Source organism: Erpetoichthys calabaricus, chromosome 13 (genome assembly GCF_900747795.2).
Source record: "Erpetoichthys calabaricus chromosome 13, fErpCal1.3, whole genome shotgun sequence".
Classification (NCBI taxonomy): domain Eukaryota; kingdom Metazoa; phylum Chordata; class Cladistia; order Polypteriformes; family Polypteridae; genus Erpetoichthys; species Erpetoichthys calabaricus.
Window position 1 is genome coordinate 134,837,787 of NC_041406.2, and position 27,534 is coordinate 134,865,320.

At 40.5% G+C, this 27,534-nt stretch overlaps 2 protein-coding genes across 2 annotated transcripts in view; one reads left to right on the forward strand and one right to left on the reverse strand.

Moving 5' to 3' along the window:
• The window catches only part of grhl2b (grainyhead-like transcription factor 2b), a 338,201-nt gene that overhangs the window by 124,337 nt on the left and 186,330 nt on the right, over window positions 1-27,534 (forward strand). The window contains 1 exon segment of the mRNA XM_028817651.2: window positions 21,071-21,165. Within this exon segment, the coding sequence (XP_028673484.2) occupies window positions 21,071-21,165 (95 nt within the window).
• LOC127529991 (uncharacterized) overlaps window positions 1-27,534 on the reverse strand; it is a 205,018-nt gene that overhangs the window by 18,228 nt on the left and 159,256 nt on the right. The gene's annotated exons all lie outside the window — the stretch shown is intronic.

The following is a 27,534-nucleotide window of genomic DNA, read 5'->3' on the forward strand; positions in this document are numbered from 1 at the left end:
ACACCTATGCTCTAAACACTGAATGATATGGGTATTATAAAAATATGGAAGAAGGAATGTCAAAGTGAGCCTGAATATTTTCAAATGAGTTTGAAATCTGAATCCCCAAACAGATCACCAAATTCACTGATTCAGTGCTCCCAAGAAGTTGGGTAACTCTGCAACCACCTAAGAGCAATGTGTGATTATTAAAGATAGGCAAGTACATATGCCATTTGTGAATATTTTCCAACTTCTTTTCTGGTGTTATGCTAGGTTTGTAAAGCGCAAGTTATAATGGGACCTGGGTGGAATTTGGAGGCCCTGAATTTTAAATTGGCACATATAATTGAGTTTAATTTGTAAGAGAGTACAAGTGCCGACTTAAGGGAATGCCAAGCAGGCACTATTGACGAGCTTATAAAATGCCAAACTGGGTGTAACACACAAGCTCAGTGATACAATTTTAAATCGGGCAAAGACACTCCTGCATTACACACATACCAGATTAGAACCGCATGTTTCACTCTGGGTCTTCTGCCATTACAGATAAAATTGACAGCGGAGAAAAAACCTAAGAGTAAAAGGAATTAGGAGGAGGCAAGAGAATCATGGAGCTGACAAAGCATTCCCTAGATATATTTGGATGTCATTTGCATAAACTGAAATTTTGTTTGGTGTTATGTAATGAAATAGTAGTAAGTAATGTTGAAGTATGAATGGCCTCAGCCATTGACTGTAAATATAAATTAAAGGGGGGGGGGGGGGGGGGGGGGGGGAGAGTGGGCAGCCATTTCTGAACCCTTTCTTAGTAAGAAGACGATATGTCAGCAATTGTGAGTAACACAGCCAATGGAGTAGAATATAATGTTTTAATCATCCCTACAAACTTGGCACTTAATTCTAGTTTATTCAGTGTCTGCCAAAGAAATATCCAGTTTACATTCAAGGACAGTAAAGGTTTTGGTAAAAGAAAGGAGCTTGCTGCATCAATTATGTCAAGCCCTTCAAGGTCTTCTAGATTATCTGAAACAGGAGCAAATAAAGCCAGTTTGAATGTGGTGAATCAGTTTGAATGAATTACAGATCGAAGTCTGTGTGATAAAGATCTGAAATTCTGACATTGGATAGGTTCATTTCTTTGTTTTAATATGGCTGCATATTAGTATTTGGAAACGTGGGAGAGAAAGCTGTTCCTAAAAGGCTGAAATTAACTCAGGCAGAATACAATTAATATCCAGTTCTTTGCCTTTATTTGAATTGCTCACTGTTTGCCTTAGCTCCTTAAGAATAACAGGAGCACCTGGGCATGAACTTTCCTGATCTGAAAAACTGGGCACAATTAGTAAATCTGAAAAAGATGAAGAAACTGAGTGGGTGTCATAGGCACTTCAGAAGAGGAGTTTGAGTAGTAATAAAAAAAAAAAATGTTTATTTGGTTGTGATCATTAGTAAATGGACCAGATTCAGTACTGATAGAAGAGATAGCATCAAAGAACTCCCTACGATGAAGGCAGATGACCAGGACCTTACTGGACTTAGGCACACTATCATGTCTCTGGGACTAAGTTCAATGGCTATAAAATTCTACCTGTTATAAGAGGAGTGCATTTAGCTCAGTCCTAATAGCTGCCATTTTATTTTCTATATTTTTATGTAGTAAGCGGGCATGAGGCCCCTCAACTTAGAAAGTGAGGAATCAAGTTCAACAAAAAATTTTTTTTTAGTGGTTAAGATTTGAAGAAAAAGAAATGGGAAATTCTCTCCAACAACCCTTGGTAGCCTCCCATAGAATACCAGGATCCTTCACCGACCTAGTGTTCATCTCCAAAAATTCCTTCAATATTGCAGCTAAATGGTCACAGTTTAAGAGTGTTGTATTGATTCTCCATCTGCTGGCACTGAAATGCAAATTATATGGATGAAATTTAAGGTGAACACTCTCATGGTCTGAGATTGAGAGGATAAAGAAAAGGAGTTTCAAACAAGTTGAGTTAAAGTTCATGAAATAAATAAATGATCAATTCGTGGCTGGGATTTATGGTTTGGAGAAAAAAAATGTATTCTGTAACGGATTAGAAAGACAAAAGCTCTCTATTAGACTGAGGTCTTCACGGAATTTACAAATGAACTGGGATGAGTGAGACAAATGCACCTGGGCTGCAGGACAGAAGTTGTCAATATTCAGATCCAAAATTGCGTTAATGCCTTTGCACATGTCTGAAAAGTGAGCAACTGGGAGTGTAGACTAGATATGAAAGATGCTTGATACCAGATGGATTTAGGCCTATACACATAATATTCTGTTGTTCTGGCTCTGAGCACAAATGGCCCTTATTCATCACCATCCATAATATCCTTCACCTGTAAATTCTTTCTGATAAAAATAAGCACTCCTCATTTTTAGTAGGAGCTGACAAGGAACCACCAACTCGGTAATACCTATTTTAACTGTGTCTAATGTCAGTCGGTGAGTCGCAGTCAGGGATGACACTGCAGTTGTGACCCACTGGGCTGGCTACTTTGAGCAGCTGTTTAAAACTGATCCTTGGGCTGGAATGTTGGATATCTCTGGGTCCACGGTTCTTGAGGCTGATCCTCATATTAGCTGGGAACCACCCAATCTTACTGAGAATGCAAAGATGGTCAACCAGCTGAGAGTAGGGAAGGCTGCAGGGATCTGTGGTATCCGGAATGAACTTCTCCAGGTCGGTGGAAAGGCTGTCCTCCCGGCATTGCAAGCAATCTTTGATTCTATTTGGGAGACTGGCGTCATCCTAACTGACTGCAAAATGGGACTTGTCACCCCTGTCTGGAAAGGGAAGAGTGATCGCCTGGATTGTGGTAACTATAGGGGGATAACACTGCTCTCAATTCCAAGTAAGGTCCTTGCTAGGGTTGTTCTCAATAGGATCCGTGATCACTTGCTCACCTACCAGCGACCAGAACAGTATGGTTTTACGCCTAAGAAGTCTACCATCGACCACATCCTGGCACTGAGGGTTCTCATGGAACGCAAACACGAATATCAGCAGAGTTTCTTTGCAGCCTTTGTCGATTTTCGTAAAGCGTTCAACGCAGTTGGCTAAGCTGCCCTGTGGGACATCCTGAGACTTTGCGGGATCCCCTCAAGGTTTGCTGGATATCATTGCTGGCCTGTATATTCTCACAACCGCAGGACTGTTTTTCATACACACAATGGTCCATATTTGAACAATTAGACTTAGCTCACAGAAGCTGAACTAGGCTATATTAAGTTCTGTACTGATATGTTTACCAGTGGATAAACACGTATGGATCTACCCTAAAATAAACCATGGATGACCAGTGAGGTTCAGCCTCTTTTGAGAACCCAAAACATAGCCTTCAGATCAGGGGGTAGGCCCCAAAACAGAGCAGCAAGAACAAATCGGCAGAGAGGCATCAGAACTGCCAATATAGCGTATAAGAGGAAGAATAGAGGCCTATATGTCATGAAGTAACTCGTGACAGGGATTACAAAAAAATCAACTACTAAAGCAGTACATATGTGCTGATGCCTCGAGGCAGAGGAACTAAATCTTTTCTTTTTTCAGTCTGAGGCAAGGTGATCGCTCACAGACTCACTGCCCTTGCTGACTCCCAGCTGCGACTTTGTCACTTTTCATGAACTTTAAATTAGAAGGATGCTCGAGAGTAAATCTGAGGAAAGCTGCTGGACCAGGTGGCATACATGAAATGGTACTTAAAGCTTGTGCTGACCATTTGGCAGAAGTACTTAACTAAGATATTTAGTCTACGTCCGCTATTATCATTCCTATCCCTAAAAAGTCATCAATAATCTTAATTACTAGAGACTTACTGTGTTGACATAAATGGTCATGAAATGTTTTGAAAGACTTGCTACTCAGCACATTAACTCTTTTAGGGCGGATGTCGACTTTTGTCGACAGGAGGGGTTGAATGCGAATGTCGACAAAAGTCGACATCCAGGGATAAAGGGCGACAATCAGCTGTTAATGGCGACAAATCTCACTGTCACGTCACAGGCATTCCCTCTGTGCTTGGAGGAATGCTAGACTCATTGACTCGGCAAATAAACATTGCGTGTGCGTGAGTTGCGAAATGTAAACAAAGGCAAGATGGCACTGACATGTGAAAAGGCAGCGAAGCAAGTGCAGAAAAGAAAACACTTGGCAGACGTTGTTTTGCGCATTACCGCGGAGTCGGACTCTTGATTTTTCAGAATCGGACTTTATTGGCAGTGATCAGGAGATCGAGCAAGAGAGTTAGAAGCAGGCATCAGCTGATCTGCTGCCAGTTGAGTGCCTTCGCGCAGCCGATGCATCTACGGCAAGGTTCGCATGGGATAAATACACATACATTGATCCGTTGAGAGCCGATATGGCTACCGGAGTTTACAAGACGGCATGGCTTGCTTTTGGACACGACAGATCACCAGCTGCTGTACTTCAGGCTGCTCTCTCCTGATGCTGCTTTTCAGCTACTGTCAGACGAGACAAACAGGTAGGCAGAGATTTTTTTTTGAATCGCGGGCTGCGTTTGCATCGCATTCTCGTTATTCAAAGTGGAAACCCACAACGAAAGACGAGATGAAGCGCGCTGTGGCATTACAAATAGAGATGGGACAGAACTGGTGATATAACTTCAGGGAGCATTGGTCCAAATGTGTTTTGTCCCCTGGTGGCTTAGGTACGTGCTGCTGCAAAGTTTTATTCACTTCTGTAATAAACAGAAGCAAATCCCATGGGGTGAGCCAGGCTATAATGCCATACATAAAGTTCATAAAGTTTCAGAAGATGAAAAGAGGTGACAATACGGTTTTCATGCAGGCAGAAAACTTGGTGGCAGTGGCATGGCACGATGGCAAATGGGTGACTTGTCTCTCTACAGTACACACTAACAATATATGTTAGAAAATGCAGCAACAGACAATTGAAAAATAGGCATCAAAACAACACATATTGTAAGGAGTGCAATGTGGCAATGACTGAAATTGGCTGCTTTGAGCGAGATCAGACTTTGCTGTGTAAAATGTATGTGATATGTATGTGAAATCATAGAGAATTCAGGCTCATACAACATGCAAGACAGTAACATTTGTCAAAAGTAAATATTTTTTGTTGATTTGATATGTTAAACAATTGCTTTGTGTTCTTTTTTAAAAAATGTTAGTTTTTGGAAAAATATTCAGCCCTGGGAGAAAAGAAACAAAAAAAAAAATTAGCCCTAAAAGAGTTAAAGCCAGCCTCCCTCCCACCTTCGACCCTTGCCAGTTTGCTTATAGATCAAATAGATGCATGGAAGACACCTTTAGTACAGTCCTCCATACAGTAATGAGACATTTGGAGCACTCGGAGACCTACGTAAGGATGCTATTTCTTGATTATAGCTCAGCAATTAATGCAGTCATCCCTAGCATACTAATCGATAAACTGCATAACCTGAACTTTTCCTCCTCCTTCTGTTTTTGGATAAAGGATTTCCTCACTGGTCACTCACAGACTGTTAGAATTGGGCCCCCCAAAGCTTCTCCACTCTCACACTTGGCACCAGCTCCCTTCTGAGCTGTGTACTGAGCCCACTTCTCTATACCCTATACACTTATGACTGTACATCTAACTACTTCAGCAACACTATCATCACTTTCTCTGATGACTACACTGTGGTAGATCTCCTAACTGGTGACGATGAGTCACCATACAGGCACAAGGTGCAGAAGCTATAAGTGTGGTACTCCAGGAACAATCTCTCACTCAACACCTGCAAAACTAAAGAGATGGTCATTGACTTTGAGAGGCACAGACGTCTCTGGAAAGTGAAAATGAAGGGGAAGCCACTGTTGACCTTCTACCGCACAGCCATCAAGCGTGTTTTAGCATACTGTAATTCAACATAGTATGCTGGCTGTACTATTTGTCGTACCAACAATCAAAGATATGATGCCTTGTGACCACTATCAGACTATCATGTGGCATTTGTGCTTTGACAGCAAAGTCACCTGTGCAAAACATGTGAAAAACGAAAGATTTGCATGTCCAATGCTACTCCTTATTTAGGAAAAGATCCCAGTCGTCCCACGGGAGAAAGACTTTTCGAGACTGTGGTCATAGAACTGTTTCTGGATAAAGGCAGAACCATAACAACAGACAACTTTTTCACGTCACCTTTGCTGGCTAATGGACTGCTGCACTGCAACATAACTCTACTTGGAACCATAAAAGTTGAACGGGAACTTCCACCTGCAGCTAAACTCACTTCAGTACGTACGCTAATGATTAGATCTGGCAGTGAAATGTTGATGGTGTATGCACCCAAAAAGAGGTCTGTCTGCATTCCTAGTACCATGCATCATAATGCAGAGGTTGGGCAAGATTGGAAAAAAAAAAAACGCGTTCAAATGATAACTCATGTTCAAATGACCTAGTGTTTTCAAATAACTGAGTTTTTTTGCATGGATGTATGTATGTATGTGTGCAGGAGAGAGGCAGAGACAGATCTGATATCATTCAAGTGGTTACTGGAATATAAAATAAACAGTTTCACAAAGGTACAACAAAACAAGTGTGCTTTTATTCAAGAATAAAACTGAATAAAAAAAAAAAATCAAGTAACAACAAGATACAAAAAGACATGATTCACCAGTGTTTTGTGTGTCTGCTTATATCCCTTCAGCAATATCTTTTACAAGTAGCAAAATTTTACACCAGCTGTTAGACTCGAAGCAAATGTATGTTTTTATTATATAATAGTAATAATAACAGCAGTTCCCAACTGATAATGGTAAATGCAGAGAAGACCCAGGATTGAACCCACAATCTGTTGATTTAGAAGCAACCGTTATTACCTCTACACCAGCCATGCAATTGGTATTTGAGCTTCGGTGTTTATATTTTGGCAGCAACATGTAAATTGAATAATTTCTTTTTCTTAGGTTATATTTTTCAATAAAGATGCACTTGTTTTGTTATACCTTTTGTGAAAGTGTTTATTTGATATTTGGACTTCAGTCTTCACATATTATACATTTCACACCAACATTTTATTACTTTTTAGTATAACATGGAAAAAAATTCTGTTTTAGTTATGTGTTCATTTCTTGCCTGGTATTTCCTTTCATCCTACACTTACCCAGATCATTGTAGACACAGAACACAGATGAAATGCATATGTTCCAAATAATATATTATTTATCCTATACAGCTCCAGGCATCTCACTCCCAGATGAACAGACTTGTGCTGGGAGAGCTTCAGCTGCATCAGTGGTGGGGATGAGATAGTAGACTGCTTCCTGCTTGTGCTGATCGACAGCATTTGCAAAACAAAGATGCTGGTGGAGAGGTGCGAGTGAATTTAAGATAGCCCGGGATCATGAATATTTTCATAGGCTTCAGGGATTCTAGTGTTAAAGAACCTTTCCCCTAGTATGTACGATGATTACTTTAGTGGATAATAATTTCCAACCCTTATTTATTTATGTATGGCATTTTGGTTGTAGCATGTTTGCCTTTTATATTATTGGTTTGACGTGTTTTGTTGTACTTGCACTGTTTACATGGTGTGACCTTCCCATTTTCATTGTACTGGTACAATGACAATTATCTAGTATTAAAGGCTTTCTGATTCTATTACGTAACAGGAAACAGATTGTTTTTCCATTCCTTCAGTGTCTGCATTCATGTGCACTTCTAGTATCTGAATACATGAGAATCTGTCCTCAACTAGATTATGATTATGCCATCATCACATCTTTCAATATCCCATATTCCAGTCATGCTCTGTTATTTGTTGTTTCAATGAGCCATAAAGCTGCTTGCATTACCAGCTATAACAAAATACCAACTAAGTTTGTGGCTCGATTTTATTAGATAAATCTATGATCTAGCTCAGTGTTTCCCAAACTCGGTCCTGGGGAACCCCTGTGGCGGCAGGTTTTTTTTTCTAACCAGCTTCTGTTTTTAATTGAACTCCTGGACTAATTAAGTGAACTGATATTTCCCAAGTTCTGTGTTTAGGGAACGATATAGAAATTAGAAAACTAAGTTTGCTAAAAAAAAAAAAAAAAAAAAAATTAAAATGTACCAAGCAGTTATATAGGAATAATGTATTTTTTTTCTTTTTAACAGTATTTTCATCTTGATTTTCATTCTACTTTTCTTGGTCTTCTAATTGTTTAATTAATTCATTATTGACTAATTAGTGGGTCTGACTCTAAAGTAGTTGCAGCCTTTGATTATTCAGTGTCGTTTGCCTGGGTGTCTGCTCTGCTTGTTTTTAATTGTCATTATTAAGATACAACGAAGGGGGAAAAACTGCACACAGAAGGGGCAAAGTATAATGAAATCAACAAAAGAGAGTTAAGCATTTAAATCTATAGCAAAAGCAGAAATACTTCTAAATGTCTTATAAATGTAAAAATCATGCTGCTATGCTTTTCTGAATGTCGAATAAAAGAGAAAAAATACCAGCTAATTAAATGAGATCAGTGCTATCAGGTGTTGTCACTGATTAGGAATGTGGTTGGAACAAAAGCCTGCAGCCACAGGGGTTCCCCAGGGCCAAGTTTAGGAAACACCGAGCTAGCTGATCCTTCATCATTTGGTGGGTGGGTTTTGTACATTTTCCAGCTTGCTCAGTAATGGCATTTGTAGCATTTCCATCGCTAAAATGAACAAAGCTAGTGGGGTGAAGCCCACTTGTCATTGGGCCTCACTGAAATTTTCAGTGCCGTCATCTGACTCTGACATGTTTTGCACTTCTGTTTCTTTCCTTTTGCTAATAAAATCTAAATTGACTGGTTGTTGTGACATAGTTCACGTTTCCCAATAAACAAGACATTGCCCAATAGCAATGAAGGGTGATTCACAAATGATTTGTTCTTTTTGAATGACTCTTTTCTACAGTGGCCCTGAAATGCAGTGTGCAAAAACAAATATTTTTAATGAATTATACAAATCGATTTAGTGGAGCTCAGTGGGAGTGCTAAAGTAAGTTACTAGTTGACAGCCTCCTGTTAATGTCACTTTGTTTTAAGCAGCTATGATTGGCAACATTTTAAGTCAATCTTATTTTTTAAATCTTGTCATGAAGGCGTATGCTGAATTGCTATCCATATATGTGTGTTCCAAATACTTTTAAAGAGTTAAATGAACTTTTCTAGTGGTAATGGTAACACTGGTGATTTTGCTGTGTAAGTTTATAATCAAGGGATATGTCTATTAAAATGCCTGTATGCAGTATAGGCTTATTTTGATTTAAAGAGGAAAAAAAATGTAAAAAAAAAAAACCTAAGTTACTCGGTGGGAAAATAAGGCATGTGGGTGGGCCTAGGCTGATTCCGCCCCTGGTGTCCAGAATCCTTTGTTAAAACTTCACATTATAGGAAATTAAACCAAACCTTCCATCAGCTCTGTAGTCATGCAAACATTAACATCTATATATATAATTCACTAAGCCAGGAGACAAGTAGCCACCCATGGAAAGCACGCCGGAAGGGGCGTGGATTCATTAAACCGCCGACAAGTAAGACGCCACTGGCGCACGCAGGAAGGAGCCATGCCCACCAACTCTTAGACCATTGGATACGATGAAAGAATCACAGAGCCACGCCCACCAACTCGGACGCGACGCCAAGGAAAACATGCCGTCATTTCTGTTTGTCTGTGCCACAGTACACTTGCAGCTCTGAGCCACGTTGACTTTTCATTAGTCAACCTCAGTGGAACCTTGGTTCACACAGAGGCAGCGCCAGAGAGAGAGCCGCGCACACACAGGCAGAGACAGAGGGGCGCACACACACACACACACACACACAGAGAGGCAACGCCAGAGAGAGACAGAGGCACACACAGGCAGCGCAAGAGAGAGCCGCGCAATCCTTTAAAACTGAAGTTAAAACACAATGAAGGAAGCAGTCTTTAACACTAGAATTACCAGAGCCTACGAAAAAACTCGTAAATCCGTCCTACCTTAAATCGCGTCTTAAATCCGTTTGCACCTCTCCGCCAGAGTCCTTTGTCATCTAAATGTGCTGATAAACAAAAGCTTCTAGCAGCCAGCTATTCCATCCCCCCACCGACTTAGAATGAACTTCTCTCCTAGCTCAAGCCTTGCCTTGATTTGATTACCTGGGATTGAAGTGGAGTTTTACAGTGGAAATAATTCTAGCGTTATTTGGAATACACGCATTTCATGTGTGTTCCATTTCTATAGTAGGCTGTGCAAACACATTTTTAAAACAGAAACGTTTTTCATATTCTAATAGTAAATGACAAAATGTAGGCATAAACTATATAACGTATGAAGCCTGAAGTCCATATATCAAAGAAACACTTTCACAAAAGGTACAAATAAGAGAACACGTGCACTTTCATTCAAAAAATTAAAAAAAAAAAAAAAAGCCGTGTTAGCATGCCACATTGACACACTTATTAAAACCGCCGCGGTGGCGTAATGGTATCAGCTCCTGACTGGGGATCAGAGGGTGGCGAGTTTGATCCCACACGGCTCCACTTCGAGAAATGAACTGCATTTATTCTTACAATTTTAGAATAACAACATAAATTTGATTTCAGTCTGTAACAGCCGGTGTAGCTTATGATACTGGTAAAGGTTAGCTTTTTTCTTTTTTTTTTTTTTTTTAATTCACTTTTCATTCTCGCAGTCGCATTCAGAATCAATCCATACAACCCCATCTGACACAGCTGGTTTCACATAAATAAAAGTGCACTTTTATTCAAGACTATAACCGAAGAATAAAGAAAGCAAGTTACAGTTGGTGGTTGATACGACAGCTTGCGTGGTGCAATGTTAAGAACTGCTGATTTCCGATCCGTGCTATATAAAATCATCACATTCAAATATTAACAGTTCCCACACACCCAAGGTCCGCCATTCCTACATTTACGACATGTGTACTTGTTGCAGTGTACACACCTCTCTGTGCTATGGTTCCTATTACAGTGAATGAGCACCTGACACTGTACTTTCTTCCCTGGGGGAAGCTGAGGACTTAGAACGGAAGTTTGTTGATGCTGTATCATCTTTTCTTTTTGCATCGCCTTTTCCTGTAAGAAGCGACGACGAAGTTCCTCTGCAAGGTGAGCCATGAACACTCTTCTTTTCTCAGCGGACCCCATGCATGCCTTATACAGTACGTGTGCGTTCATCGCTGCTAGGTCAAGGATGTTGTAGAACACAGCAACCGGCCACCTGTGTGTTCCTGTTCGCACTGAACAAGCACGCGCCTTCTGGTCCATGATGTCAACGCCACGCTGGGGAAAAAAGAAAGACAAATATATGTGACATTTTGAAGAAATCATTTTATCACCAGAATAGCACCAGAATACTTCGTCACACTAATATGTTTTTCATTAGCATACCTTCATGTGGTTGTAGTCTGTGACCGTGTTTGGTTTTTTTTTTTTTTTATCTTGCCCAATCTCCACATCATGGTGCATTGTGCTGAGAATGCAGACAGACTTCATCTTTTTGGGCACATACACTGTCAGCATGGCACTGGGAGATCTAAACACCAGCGTGGAGAATTGTTCGTGTACTGAACTGACTTTAGCTGCAGGTGGAAGTTCCCGTCGCACTATATTCATGGTGCCAAGCAGAGTTGTATTGCGGTGCAGCAGTCTATTAGCCAGCGAAAGTGACGTGAAGAAGTTGTCTGTTGTTACGGTTCTGCCTTTGTCCAGAAATGGCTCCATAAGCTTTATGACCACAGACTCGGAAAGTCTTTCTCCCGTGGGACGACTGGGATCTTTTCCTAAATAAGGAGTGGCATTGCACATGTACTTTGTCTCCAAATCTGCCGCAATCCAAAAAGGCAGAACCGTAACAACAGACAACTTCTTCACGTCACTTTCGCTGGCTAATAGACTGCTGCACCGCAATACAACTCTGCTTGGCACCATGAATAAAGTGCGACGGGAACTTCCACCTGCAGCTAAAGTCAGTTCAGTACACGAACAATTCTCCATGCTGGTGTTTAGATCTCCCAGTGCCATGCTGACAGTGTATGTGCCCAAAAAGATGAAGTCTGTCTGCATTCTCAGCACAATGCACCATGATGTGGAGATTGGGCAAGATAAAAAAAAAAAAAAACCAAACACCGTCACAGACTACAACCACATGAAGGTATGCTAATGAAAAACATATTAGTGTGACGAAGTATTCTGGTGCTATTCTGGTGATAAAATGATTTCTTCAAAATGTCACATATATTTGTCTTTCTTTTTTCCCCAGTGTGGCGTTGACATCATGGACCAGAAGGCGCGTGCTTGTTCAGTGCGAACAGGAACACACAGATGGCCGGTTGCTGTGTTCTACAACATCCTTGACCTAGCAGCGATGAACGCACACGTACTGTATAAGGCATGCACGGGGTCCGCTGAGAAAAGAAGAGTGTTCATGGCTCACCTTGCAGAGGAACTTCGTCGTCGCTTCTTACAGGAAAAGGCGATGGAAAAAGAAAAGATGATACAGCGTCAACAAACTTCCGTTCTAAGACCTCAGCTTCCCCCAGGGAAGAAAGTACAGTGTCAGGTGCTCATTCACTGTTAATAGGAACCATAGCACAGAGAGGTGTGTACACTGCAACAAGTACACATGTCGTAAATGTAGGAATGGCGGACCTTGGGTGTGTGGGAACTGTTAATATTTGAATGTGATGATTTTATATAGCACGGATCGGAAATCAGCAGTTCTTAACATTGCACCACGCAAGCTGTCGTATCAACCACCAACTGTAACTTGCTTTCTTTATTCTTCGGTTATAGTCTTGAATAAAAGTGCACTTTTATTTATGTGAAACCAGCTGTGTCAGATGGGGTTGTATGGATTGATTCTGAATGCGACTGCAAGAATGAAAAGTGAATTAAAAAAAAAGAAAAAAGCTAACCTTTACCAGTATCATAAGTTACACCGGCTGTTACAGACTGAAATCAAATTTATGTTGTTATTCTAAAATTGTAAGAATAAATGCAGTTCATTTCTCAAAGTGGAGCCGTGCGGGATCGAACTCACCACCCTCTGATCCCCAGTCAGGAGCTGATACCATTATGCCACCACAGCAGTTGTAATAAGTGTGTCAATGTGGCATGCTAACACAGCTTTTTTTTTTTTTTAATTTTTTGAATGAAAGTGCACGTGTTCTCTTATTTGTACCTTTTGTGAAAGTGTTTCTTTGATATATGGACTTCAGGCTTCATACGTTATATAGTTTATGCCTACATTTTGTCATTTACTATTAGAATATGAAAAACGTTTCTGTTTTAAAAATGTGTTTGCACAGCCTACTATAGAAATGGAACACACATGAAATGCGTGTATTCCAAATAACGCTAGAATTATTTCCACTGTAAAACTCCACTTCAATCCCAGGTAATCAAATCAAGGCAAGGCTTGAGCTAGGAGAGAAGTTCATTCTAAGTCGGTGGGGGGATGGAATAGCTGGCTGCTAGAAGCTTTTGTTTATCAGCACATTTAGATGACAAAGGACTCTGGCGGAGAGGTGCAAACGGATTTAAGACGCGATTTAAGGTGGGACGGATTTACGAGTTTTTTCGTAGGCTCTGGTAATTCTAGTGTTAAAAACCAATAAGCCCTGTGCCTCTTTTTCATTAGCATCTCACCTGCTTTAGGCCCTGCAACAGTCGAGACGCTCTCTCTGCAGCTGACCTTCTCTGTGCCTGACTCCACTACTGTCAGTCGCCCGATTAAAAATATCCTTTTGAAGGGGAGCTATGGACCCGCTATACCACAGGAACACATTGCCTTCGAGCCTGCTCTCGCTCACTCTAACGTACCGGCTTTCTCTCTCTCTCTCTCTCTCTCTCTCTCTCCTCACTTGCTCACACACTACACAGGGGAGAAATGCCCAAAGCAGAGAGACAGAGGGGGTGGGGGCTCGTGTGCTGCTGAGAGGGGGGGGGGGGGCGTGCTGCTGAGAGGGGGGGTGGGGAGGCTCGAGTGCTGCTGAGAGAGAGAGGGGTGGGGTGGGGAGGCTCGCGTGCTGCTGAGAGAGAGAGCGCCTGCGCATGCAGCTGAGCAGGGAGCCTGGGTGTTTGTGTCAGTGTTATTCAATGTTTTTACTATTACACTGTGCATTCTGTGGTGTAATAATTAACTATATTTGTGCTTAAAAAGTAGTATGTGCTTTGAGTAAGAATAATTCACACTAAATCTCCACATCATTGCTTGTTGGTGTCTGGCCTGAGTTTTTCCCCATTTGATCATGGTGATCCCATCTGTCATTGTCATCTTCCAAAATACAGAAATACAGATTTAAAAATTGTGAGGGTTGCAACACTATGCTGACCTAGAGAATATACTGGCTACTGCAACTGTGAAATGTGTTAATGATGCAACTACACATTCAATTTAGAATTGCACAGATTTCAGTTGTGAAAGGACAATCTGTAGTGACATGTGATTCTAGTAGAGAACACTCTGAGTTATTGCTGGAGGAATGCAAAATCTTTTTATAGCCATGGTTTTGAAGGAAAGTGTGAGTTGGCAAACTATTAAAAAATGTCTTCACATAGCTTTTTTTATGCTTTCATGATCTTTTTGAAAACGGTGGAATCATACCAATTCGCTTTCTTTAATCAATCAGCTTCTTTTTTTTTTTTGTTAGTGTATCCAGCAGGGAGTGCTAGCTCCTTTGTTGGAATGATTTCTTTTTTAATTGTGGTGTGTCACATAACTCAAAACTATATAGATATAATATAAAAAGGCGATACCCCTCCCTTAGTGATACGGTGGTAAGGAATAACATAGGAGAAATAACGTAGCTTTCTTTAATGACGGTTTACGCGGCATAACAGATGAAGGAAGCCATGACAAGAACCCAGTTCGGGAGTGGGGGCCTGATGTGTAGAGTCTGACATTTTTGTTACTGTGTTGGAACGATATACAGGATCGGATGACATTATCTCTCATCCGTCCGTCGGCTTCAAAGGTATGCCGGGCAATGTTCCAAGGCTTTATATCCTTTCTTAATGTGCAGGCCCCCACTTTGGTGAATAGTACAATTCCAAACATGGCAAAGAGGACACACTTTCATGCTGACTCTGACAGAGGTAAAATAGTGCACGTTTCCCCAGCTGTCTTTATCTGTCTTGTCTTGGGAAAGCAGATCATAACCTGGTTCTGCTTCAGCCTCACTACAAAACCAAGGGTGAGGGAGCTACCTACAACCACACGCTCATTCAGGAAGTGGTCCCCTGAGGCAGAGCAGGCTCTGAGAGACTGCTTTGGAACTACAGACTGGGATATCCTGCATGGATCATATAGTGAGAACATTGAGGAGGTTGTTGACTGCACTAACTACATCAGCTTCTGTATGGACATTGTAGTTCCAGTAAGAACAGTATGCTGCTATGCTAACAACAAGCCATGGATTACAAGTGACATCAAGGGCCTTTTGAACCAGAAGAAAAGGGCTTTTAAATGCGGTGATCAGCATAATCTTAAGTGCATGCAGAAGGTACTCCGAGTCCAGCTCAGGGCAGCGAAGGAGCAGTATAGGAGAAAGCTGGAGCAGAAGTTGCAGAATAACAGCATGAAGGAAGTGTGGGATGGGATGAAGATCATCACTGGCTGCAGCTCGAAGCAGGGTGCCACCATCAAGAGAGACGTGGAGAGAGCAAACCAGATGAACAATTTCTTTAACAGGTTTGACCACCCTAACCCACTTGCACCCTCCACCCATCCTTCTGCTGACACCAGCATAGGAGAGAGTTTCCCCCCACCCATAATTACAGCAGCCGAGGTAAGCAGAGAGCTGAGGAGACTTCGTGCCAGCAAAGCAGTGGGTCCAGATGGAGTATCGCCACGACTGCTAAAGGCCTGTGCGTTGGAGCTGGGGAGTCCTCAACAGCGCATGTTCAACCTGAGCCTGGAACAGGGGAGAGTCCCGAGGCTTTGGAAAACATCTTGCATCACCCAAGTCCCAAAGGTATCACGTCCTAGTGAGCTGAATGACTTCCGGCCTGTCGCTGTGACATCACATGTGACGCCATGCCCTCGACCCTCTGCAGTTTGCATACCAGGAGAAGGTGGGAGTGGAGGATGCCATCATCTACATACTACACCGATCCCTCTCCCACTGGGACAGAGGCAGGGGTGCAGTAAGAATTATGTTTCTGGACTTCTCTAGTGCCTTCAACACCATCCAACCTCTGCTCTTTAGGGAAAAGCTGACAGAGATGGGAGTAGATTCATGCCTGGTGGCATGGATCATGGACTATCTTACAGACAGACCTCTCTATGTGCATCTCGGGAACTGCAGGTCTAACATTGTGGTCAGCAACACAGGAGTGCTGCAGGGGATTGTACTTTCTCCGGTCCTATTCAGCCTATATACATCGGACTTCCAATATAACTCGGAGTCATGCCACGTGCAAAAGTTCGCTGACAGCACTGCTATGGTGGGCTGCATCAAGAATGTGCAGGAGGAGGAGTATAGGGACCTAATCAAGGACTTTGTTAAATGGTGCGACTCAAACCAACTACACCTGAACACCAGCAAAACCAAGGAGCTGGTGGTGGATTTTAGGAGACCCAGGCCCCTCCTGGACCCCGTGATCATCAGAGGTGACTGTGTGCAGAGGGTGCCGACCTATAAATACCTGGGAGTGCAGCTGGATGATAAATTGGACTGGACTGCCAATACTGATGCTCTGTGCAAGAGAGGACAGGGCCGACTATACTTCCTTAGAAGGCTGGTGTCCTTCAACATCTGCAATAAGATGCTGCAGATGTTCTATCAGACGGTTGTGGCGAGTGCCCTCTTCAACGTAGTGGTGTGCTGGGGAGGCAGCATTAAGAAGAGGGACACCTCACGCCTGGACAAACTGGTGAGTAAGGCAGGCTCTATTGTAGGAATGGAGCTGGACAGTTTGACATCTGTGGCAGAGCGACGGGCACTGAGCAGGTTCCTGTCAATCATGGAGAATCCACTGCATCCACTGAACAGTGTCATCTCCAGACAGAGGAGCAGCTTCAGCTACAGACTGCTGTCAATGTCCTGCTCCACTGACAGACTGAGGAGATCGTTCCTCCTCCACACTATGCGACTCTTCAATTCCACCTTGGGGGGTTAAACGTTAACATTATATAAAGTTATTGTCTGTTTTACCTGCATTTTTTATCACTCTTTAATTTAATATTGTTTCTTTATCAGTATGCTGCTGCTGGAGTATATGAATTTTCCCTTGGGTTTAATAAAGTATCTTATCTATCTTATGCTTTGTCTAGCAGTTCTAAATGATGAGCCCCTGTGCATGTGAGTAGAAAGAAAAGTAGATTTATAAAATATTTTTGTACAGAGGACAGTGACCTATTAAACTTATGTTACATAGTGTAAGCAGCACAATTGCATTTTCTTATGCTTCAGCAGCAAGTGAATAGTAAAGGGTACTCTATATCCATGTTGTGATCAGCTTACCAATTTTTGTATTTGAATGACTCTATTTTCATTTAAAAAAATATTGAGAGATGTAGTATCTGATTCTGAAGGGCGATATGTGATTGTCATGGGTAATTTATTTAACTGTAAAGTGATTTTTATAAATATCTATGCGCCCAATGTGGATGATAGGGAACATATTTGCAGCTATTCCTGATGTGAACACTCATAAAATTATAATGGCTGTTGACTTTAATTGTGTTTTAAATCCAAACCTAGATATGTCTCCAGACATCTAACACTGCAAAGACAATTACACAGTTAGTAACCGATCACAACTTATCAGACCCCTGGAGATTTCTAATCCCAAACTCAAGAGCATATTCCTTCTACTCACCAGTGCATCACTGTTACTCAAGAATTGACTTTTTCTTTATAGATAACAATTTCTTGCCTATGATAAAATGTTGTAAGTACGATGCTATTATTTTCTTTGACCATGCCCCTTTGATCATGAAGCTTAAATCACTATGCCCCACATACTCATCTTGAAAACTGGTGCCTTAACCCACTTTTATTAGAAGACGAGAACTGTATAGAATTTATATCCAATTAAATTGATTTTTTTTTAATATATTTATAGAGACAAACTTGTCCTTCGAGGTCTCTGCAGGAATACTCTGGGAAACTTTGAAGGTTTTCTTAAGAGGACAGATTATTTTGTATCTTTCCCACAAAAATAAATCAGAAACCAAGAAGGTATCAGAGCTAGTCAGTGAATTTACCAGAATAGATCAAGAACATGCCAGGTGACCAAATTAGGCACTTTATAGGAAAAGACAGGTTCTGCATACAGAGCTCAACCTCATGACAACTAAAGAAACAGAACAACTAATTTTTAAATCAAGACATCAATACTATGAACATGGAGAAAAGGCTAATAAGATCTTAGCTCAACAAATCCACAAGCAGGACGTTCGCAATACAATCCCAGCAATTACCAACACAGACAGAGACAATATCATTGACCATAAAAATATAATGAACCCTAATTTAGAGACTACTATAAGTGCAATAAACTCCTTTCAGAGTGGGAAAGCAGCAGGCCCTGATGACTACCCTGCTGAATTTTATAAAATATTCTCAATTAAGTTAGCTCCCCTTTTATTAGTGAAATTTACAGAAGCTAGAGACAATAAAATTCTACCTCAAACCTTTCGCTAAATTGCTGTCTTTCCTAAGCAAAATAAGGAGTTATTACAATGTGCGTCTTACAGACTAATCTCATTTTTGAATAATGATGTTAAGATACTCTCAAGTCCTAGCTAGTAGGATTGAGAAAGTGCTTCCTTCAGTAATCTCACAAGAGCAAACTAGATTTATTAAAGGCAGACACTTAGCTTCCAATCTTTGACACCGGTTTAATGTAACGTATTCACCCACAAAATCTAATACCCCAGAGATGATCATTGGATGCAGAAAAAGCATTTAATACGGTTGAATGGAACTACCTCTTTACTACTTTGGAGTAATTTTGGTTTGGCCCAAATATATGTGCATGGATCAAACTACTGTATACCAGTCCAGAAGCTTCACTTTGTATTAACAACATTAATTAACAACAGATTACCTTCAAACTAGAATGTGGTACTAGACAAGGATGCCCCTTGTCACTACTGCTTTTTGCAATCACCATTGAGCCAGTGGCAGTTCATTTTCAAAATGCTTATGAAATAAAGGGGATTATTAGAGAAGGACTTGAGCAGAAAATGTCACTATATGCAGATATGGTACTATATATATCAAATTCACAAAATACTGTGCCTGCGGTCCTAACAGCACTAAAAGAATTTCAAAAGATTTCTGATCTCAGAATTAATTTGGATAAAAGTGTGCGCTTTCCAGTGAACTCTCAAGCACACAACCTTCCCTTTTATCATCACAGATCAGTTTAAATACCTAGGGGTAAACATCACAAGCAAAGCACTTTATCAAGAAAAGTTTGCTGTCTGCATAGAAAAAGTTAAGGAAGACTTGCATAGATGGTCTACCCTCCATTTCACTTTAGCTGGAAGAATTAACACTGTCAAGATGAATATCCTTCCTAAGCTTCATTCCAATATACATCAATAAATCATTTTTAAGAAGTTAGATTCAGTCATAACCTCATTTCTTTGGAATTCAAAACATTCACGTATCCAAACGACAACCCTCCAAAGACCTAAGGCAGAAGGTGGCATGGCTATACCCAACTTTCAATCTTATTACTGGGCGGCATATATACAAGCTATAAAAATCTGACACGAACAGACGAACATACACAGGCTTCGTCCGCAATAGAAATAAAAACTTGCAGTACTCCATTATTTTCCTTGCTTTGTACCCCAATAAATTCAAGTCATAGCCAATATACTAACACCCCAATTGTGCTTCATTCACTCAAAATATGGAACCAATGTTGGAAGTATTTCAAGATAGAGAAACCTTTATCTGTAGCACCTCTGCATGATAACCACCTTTTTCCACCCTCTCAAACTTACAGTTTTTAATATCTGGAAAACATTCGGGATTAAATCACATAGAGATTTTTACATAGACAATATCTTTGCGTCTTACGAACAATTTCATTCCAAATTTAACTTTCCAGCAACACATTTCTTTCACTACCTCCAAATTAGAGACTTTGCTAAACAAAACCTGCCCAATTTTCCTCACCTTGCACTTATTTCTATTCTGGAAAAAAAGCATTGCTCAGTCTTGAGGACTCAGACAGCATTTCTGTAATATACTAAAACATTTTTAAATCCCTCCCTTTCAAAGATCTCAGAGTACAGGGGGAAAAGGATCTCTCACTCAACATTTCAGAAAAGGAGTGGAACGAAGAACTGCACGGAATTCACTCTAGCTCCACATGCACAAAGCGTACAATTTTTCAGCTTAAAATTGTATATTGAGCGCAACTCTCTCATTTAAAATTGTCCAAAATGTTTCCAGGTCAAGATCCAACTTGTGAACGTTGCAATCGAATTTCCAGCCTCATTGGGCCATATTTTTTTTGCGCGTTCACCAAATTAACATCATTTTGGACCAAAATCTTTAAATGCCTTTTAGACAGCCTTAGAGTCGCAATTCCTCTTAATCCACTAACAGCTGTGTTTGGTGTATGTCCAGATGGGCTTAAGGTGGAGAAGGATAAACAAACTGTAATTGCCTTTACTTCACTATTGGCATGTAGACGTCTGTTGCTCAACCGGAAGAATTCTAACCCACCTCTTCTAATTCAGTGGGAAACTGATGTTATAAATTAGTTGACATTGGAAAAAAATCTAATTCTCACTTAGAGGATCTGTGAACTTTTTTAAAACCTGGCAGGATGTAATCAATAACATTTTAGAATAAGCATTTACATTGAGGAAGTGGATTATCTTTCCTTATTTATTTTAATTATTTTTATTTATTATAATGTTATAAATTATGTAACAATTAAATCTTGCATCCTGCTTCTTTTAAATGTGACTGGATTATGTTGCTGAAATTCTTAAGTGTTGGCAACTACATATTATTCCTAAATCGGTTATGGTTTGTCTCTTATTGGTGGTGTGGCATTTAATATCCTTTTCTTATTTACTATTTCATATGTTTGCGTTAATCTTTTTTTTTAATCTGTTGCAGCTGATTATAAAGAAAGTTTTAATACAATTGGAAATATAGAAGAAATAGCTTACAACGCAGTCTCTTTCACATGGGATGTGAATGAGGAAGCTAAGGTAAGAAATCAGTAAACGCTTACTTTTAGAATGATTTGATTTCTTTTATATAGTTTTTGTTGTTAGCTGGGTAAATATTTTTAGACCTTCACTGTACAAGTCAGGATATCTAAAATACATTTGTAGAGTTCTGAAAATTGCATCCTGTCGTTTTCAGAAATGTCAAGTTTGTTTCACGATATCTCAAAGTAACTTCCTGCTCATTTAGAGATATCTCAAATTTATTGAAAGATATCTTAATTTAGACAGGAATTGTAATTGAAAACCTAGCCAATTTTTCAGAAAGTCATTTTGAGATATTTTGGACTTGCATTTCAGATACCTCAGAATGTCTACATGTTTAAGAAATTTCAAAATGCATAGGATCATACATCTGGATAGGTTGAATTGCATTTGAGTTATCTTTATATGTTTGGGATATCTTAAAGGTTGGCAATAAAATACACAAGTCACAAAGTTTTTAAGAAAATTAAAAAGATATTGAGTTTACTGTTTTTGTCTAAGGACTTGTTTCTCATTTGATCCATCATTTTAACTGCAATCACAAGTCTAGAAGGGTTTTCTACAAAAGTAATACTTAAATACTGCGGAACTGCAAAAGGTATACATACAGAGATTAAACAAAATCTACTGAAGAATCCTGTATTTATGGTTAATATACAAAGACGGCATTTCATTTAAAATACTGTATACTTACATTTAGTTTTCTTTAGCTCTTCATCTTGCTTCAGTTTTATGCTATGAGAGAAGTATACTGAAGATTAAATATTATCAGTTAAACAACAGCAGCTATAAATCTTCTCTTAACCTAGTAGTTAAGCAAATTCAAATTATGAAGGTAAGACAAAATGTTTGTAGCTGTGCAGGGCTTGGGCTTAAAGTCTTAAATATACTAACTTAAAATATAGGCTATATGGCATTTCAAAAGTTTCATCAGAGAGGAGAGTTGTAATGATAGGGGCAATTTATTTATTTGTATGTATAATAAAGCTGATCCTCCAGCTTGGGTGTTGGATATCTCTGGGTCCACGGTCCTTGAGGCTGATCCTCCAATTACCTGTGAACCACCCAATCTCACTGAGATTGCACAGGTGGTGAACCAGCTGAGGGGAGGAAAGGCTGCAGGGATCTGTGGTATCCGGGGTGAGCTTCTCCAGGCAGATGGTAAGGCTTTCCTCCTGTCATTGCAAGCAATCTTTGCTTCCATTTGGGAGACTGGCATCATCCCAACTGACTGGAAAACGAGACTTGTCGTCCCTATCTGGAAGGGTGATTGCCTGGATTGCAGCAACTACAGGGGGATAACACTACTCTTGGTGCCGGGTAAGGTCCTTGCTAGGGTCATCTTCAATAGGATCCGTGATCACTTGCTCACCTACTCTGTTCAATGCTTGCACGGACTGGGTGTTGGGCATGGTCGTGGGGTCCAGCGGCTGTGGGGCATCTGTTGGTGAAGAAAGATTCACGGATCTTGACTTTTTCTGATTGGGGCACTCGAGTGACTGAGCGAGGAGTCTGAGTGTTTGGGCTTGCGAGTGTCCTGGATAAAAAACAAGATCCAGGCCTTTAATGACCTCTTGGGCACAGCCATCAGCAGTGTGTCTGTGGAGAGAGTGTCGACCTTGTCGAGAGGTTTACTTACCTTGGCAGTGACATTCATGTCTCTGGTGACTTTTCTCATGAAGTCAGTAGATGGACTGGGAGAGCAGGGGTGGGGTCATGAACTCACTGGAAAGGGGTGTGTGGCGCTCCCGATATCTATGCAAAAGAATGAAGGTCCAAGTCTTTAGAGTCCTGGTGCTTCTTGTCTTTCTATATGGTTGCAAGACTTGGATGCTATCCAGTGACCTGAGACAAAGACTGGACTTCTTTGGTACTGTGTCTCTTCGGAAAATCCTTGGGTACCGTTGGTTTGACTTTGTGTCAAATGAGCAGTTGCTCATGGAGTCCCGAATGAGGCACATTACCTGCATTGTGAGGGAGTGTCAGTTATGGCACTACGGCCGTGTGGCGCGTTTCCCGGAGGGTGATCCAGCTCGTAAGATCGTCATTGTCGGGGACCCGAGTGGCTGGACCAGGCCAAGGGGTCGTCCACGTAACACCTGGTTGCGGCAGATAGAGGGTCATTTCCGGAGGGTGGGACTGGACTGTGTGTTTGCCTGGGGGGCTGCCAACCAGGATCTCGAGTTGTTTCGTTGTGTAGTGGGTGCGGCAACGCATTGTACCAGTGGATGCTCCCCAACTTGACTTGACTTTACTTGATAATAAAGCTGAACCAACTTTCAATATAATCTGCCTGCTATTTCACAAATTTAATGGGGAAGGGTGGTTGTAATGAGGGAGGTAAAAAAATGCGTTACTCATAAACAGATTAATAAAAATTCATGAATATTTGCATGAATATTACTGTTGATTAAACTTAACACTAGAATTCCTGAAGCCTCCAAAAAAACTCATAATCCCGGCCCACTTTAAATCCCTTCGCACCTCTACCATCAGCAACTTTTGTTTTGTAAATCCGTCGATCAGCACAAACATCAAGCAACCTGCTGTTCCATCCTCCGCCTTGACAGAGCTCAGCTCACGGGCAAAACGTTCTCCTAGGCTCCTTATCTGTGTGTGATGTATCTGGAGTTCTATAGGGTAAATAATACAGTATATAGTTATTTGGAATACATGCATTTCATGTGTGTTCTATGTCCACAAAGATCCTGGTAAGTGTAGGATGAAAGGAAATGTAAGAAATGCTGAACACATATCTAAAGTAGAAACTTTTTCCATGTTATATTAATATTTACGAGTAGTGTATATAATGTGTGAAGACTTTAGTCCAAATATCAAATAAACGTGCACTTTTATTCAAGTATATAACCATAGACAACAAAAAGCATTCAGGGACAGGGAATTTACACGTATTCTTGAATGGTGCAGAGGTAAGAACTGCTGCCTTATAACCCAAAGGTCCCAGGTTCAAGACCAGCACTCTGCATTTTGAGTAGGAGCTGCTATTATTATTATTATTATTATTGTTGTTATTATTTCTACAATATGATAAAAACGTACATTTGATTTGAGTCTGTAACACCCGGTGTAAATTTTGGCTACTTGTTAAAGTAAATGCTTGTTTTTTTATTATTCAGTTTTATTCTCTCAGTGACATTCATGTGGTACAACAAACTTACCTCTCCCTTTTTGAGTTGATGGCATTTATCTCCATTGTTTTCACAAGAGCAGCACTATGATTGATGCCCACTCAGAACTATGTGTTGTACCGGCAATCAAACGTGATGCTCTGTGACCGCTATCAGACTGGACAAAGGCAGGACTGTAGCAACAGACATCTTCTTAATAGCGGTTTCACTGGCTAATAGACTGCTCTGCACCACAACACAACTCTGCTTGGCACCATAAGTAAAATGGGACTTGCACCTGCAGCTAAAGTCACTTCAGTATGCGAGCAATTCGCCATGCTAGTGTTTAGATCTGACAGCACTGTGTTGATGGTGTATGCGCCCAATAAGAAGAAGCCTTTGATTTTAGTTTGTAATAGCCGGTATAAAGTTTGGGTGCATTTCCTTTCATCCTACACTTACCCAGATCTTTGTAGATGTGGAACACCCATGAAATGCGTGTTTTCCAAATGATATACTGTATTATTTACCCTATACAAGTCCAGGAACCTCACATGCAGATAAGGAGCCTTGGCTTGAGCTGGGAGAGTTGAGCTCCGTCCAAGCGGGGAATAGGACAGCAGGCTGCTTGTGCTGATCGACATATTTATAAAACAAAAGAAGCTGATGGAGAGGTGCGAAGGGATTTAAGGTGGGCTGGGATTATGAAGGTATACAAAATAGATTTTTTTCACTGTGTTTTAAAAATGATGTCTTTAAGGTGGTGGCCATCATTAGCGATACACTCGAGATGATTTCTGAATGCTTGCATGACTCGGTTCAGCCATTTCAAGGGGAATAGTGACAATTTCATGGCGAATAGCATCCTTTAGGACTTCAAGGTTTTGAGGTCAGTGTGTGTATACCTTTGACTTGAGATAACCCCACAAGAAAAAAATCGCAAGGCGCAAGATCAGCTGAATGTGAAGGCCATTCGACATCACCTTGCAGGGAGGTCAGCTTCCCCGGAAACATTGTGGTGGAAATTAAACATCTTATTAAAGAAAGAAACGTCCTCTAATAGGACAATTCAGTAATCAGGCAAGAGAAAAACTGTTCATTCTATTTTTTAATGACTCCTTGGCAAAATGCCTTGGAGGGAGCATTCTTCAAAAGCAGTCAATTACAGCATGGTCAGAATGATCAGAATGGTTTGAGAAACAAAGAATAGAGGTTCATTTTATAAACTGTTTTCTGTGCGTATAACAACTGTCCATTCTAGTTCATAGGCCATCTGCTGATTTCTTAGTCATCTCGTAGTCATCCTTCAGTACATTTGATATATTACATCAATGTTTCTTCTGGTACATTCTTCATTACTTGACCATTTCAGTATTTTTCCTAAACCAATTTTTATATTTCATTGTACATTTTGTTGTTCACTTGACCTTTATTTGGTTTCCCACATTTATTAATCCTATATGCTATTCCTTTAAGATGAATGCTATGTTACCTTAAAATTATTCTTCCACATTCCCCCCTCTGAGACTTCATAAAGTCTCACTAAAACTGTGAGGAATAATTTCCTATTGTAACTCTATTCCTAATCTGTATAAAACATATGTATACTGAATATGTCCCCCCTTAGAGGCTAAAAGGAAGTAAAGGATTCCTGGCTAGCTGCATTTGGGGAATAACAGAAATCTGTGCAAATCGTTAATACCTAAAGATAAATCACATAAATCAATAATAGCTAATAAAATCAATAATAGTGAACATATAAAATTAAGTCAAATAAGAACATGTATCAAAGTTGTTTCTTCAGAGTATACTGGCATTACATGTTTTCCATTATAAATCTCAGATTTGTATCCCATAACCTCATAACTTCCATGTACAACCCCAATTCCAATTAAGTTGGGATGTTGTGTAAAACATAAATAAAAACAGAATACAATGATTTGCAAATCCTTTTCAACCTATATTCAATTGAATACACTACAAAGACAAGATATCGAATGTTCAAACTGATAAACTTTATTGTTTTGCAAATCTTCACTCATTTTGAATTTGATGCCTGCAACATGTTCCAAAAAAGCTGGGACAGGGGCAGCAAAAGACTGGGAAAGTTGAGGAATGTTCAAAAAACACCTGTTTTGAACATTCCACAGGTGAACAGGTTAATTGGAAACAGGTGTTTGTCATAATTGGGTATAAAAGGAGCATCCCCAAGAGGCTGTTGTTCACAAGCAAGGATGGGGCAAGGTTCACCACGTTGTGAACAACTGCATGGGCAAATAGTCCAGCAGTTTAAGAACAAAGTTTCTCAATGTACAATTGCAACGAATCTAGGGATTTCATCATCTACTGTCCATAATATCATCAAAAGATTCAGAGAATCTGGAGAAATCTCTGCATGTAAGCGGCAAGGCCGAATACCAACACTGGATGCCCGTGATCTTCAATCCCTCAGGCGGCAATGCATTAAAAACCGACATCATTCTGTAAAGGATATTACCACATGGGCTCAGGAATACTTCAGAAAACCATTATCAGTTAACACAGTTTGTCGCTACATCTACAAGTGCAAGTTAAAACTCTACCATGCAAAGTGAAAGCCATATATCAACAACACCCAGAAATGCCACTGGCTTCTCTGGGCCCGAGCTCATCTGAGATGGACTGACGCAAAGTGGAAAAGTGTGCTGTGGTCTGACGAGTCCACATTTCAAATTGTTTTTGGAAATCATGGATGTCGTGTCCTCTGGGCCAAAGAAGAAAAATACTATCTGGATTGTTATCAGCACAATGTTCAAAAGCCAGCATCTGTGATGGTATGGGGGTGTGTTAGTGCCCATGGCATGGGTAACTTGCACATCTGTGAAGGCACCATTAATGCTGAAAGGTACATACAGGTTTTGGAGCAACATATGCTGCCATCCAAGCGACGTCTTTTTCAGGGACGTCCCTGCTTATTTCAGCAGGACAATGCAAAGCCACATTCTGCATATGTTACAACAGCATGGCTTCGTAGTAAAACAGTGCGGGTACTAGACTGGCCTGATGGCAGTCCAGACCTGTCTCCCATTGAAAATGTGTGGTGCATTATGAAGCACAAAATACGACAATGGAGACCCTGGACTGTTGAGCAACTGAAGTTGTACATCAAGCAAGAATGGGAAAGAATTCCACCTACACAGCTTCAACAATTAGTGTCCTCGGTTCCCAAACGCTTATTGAGTGTTGTTAAAAGGAAAGG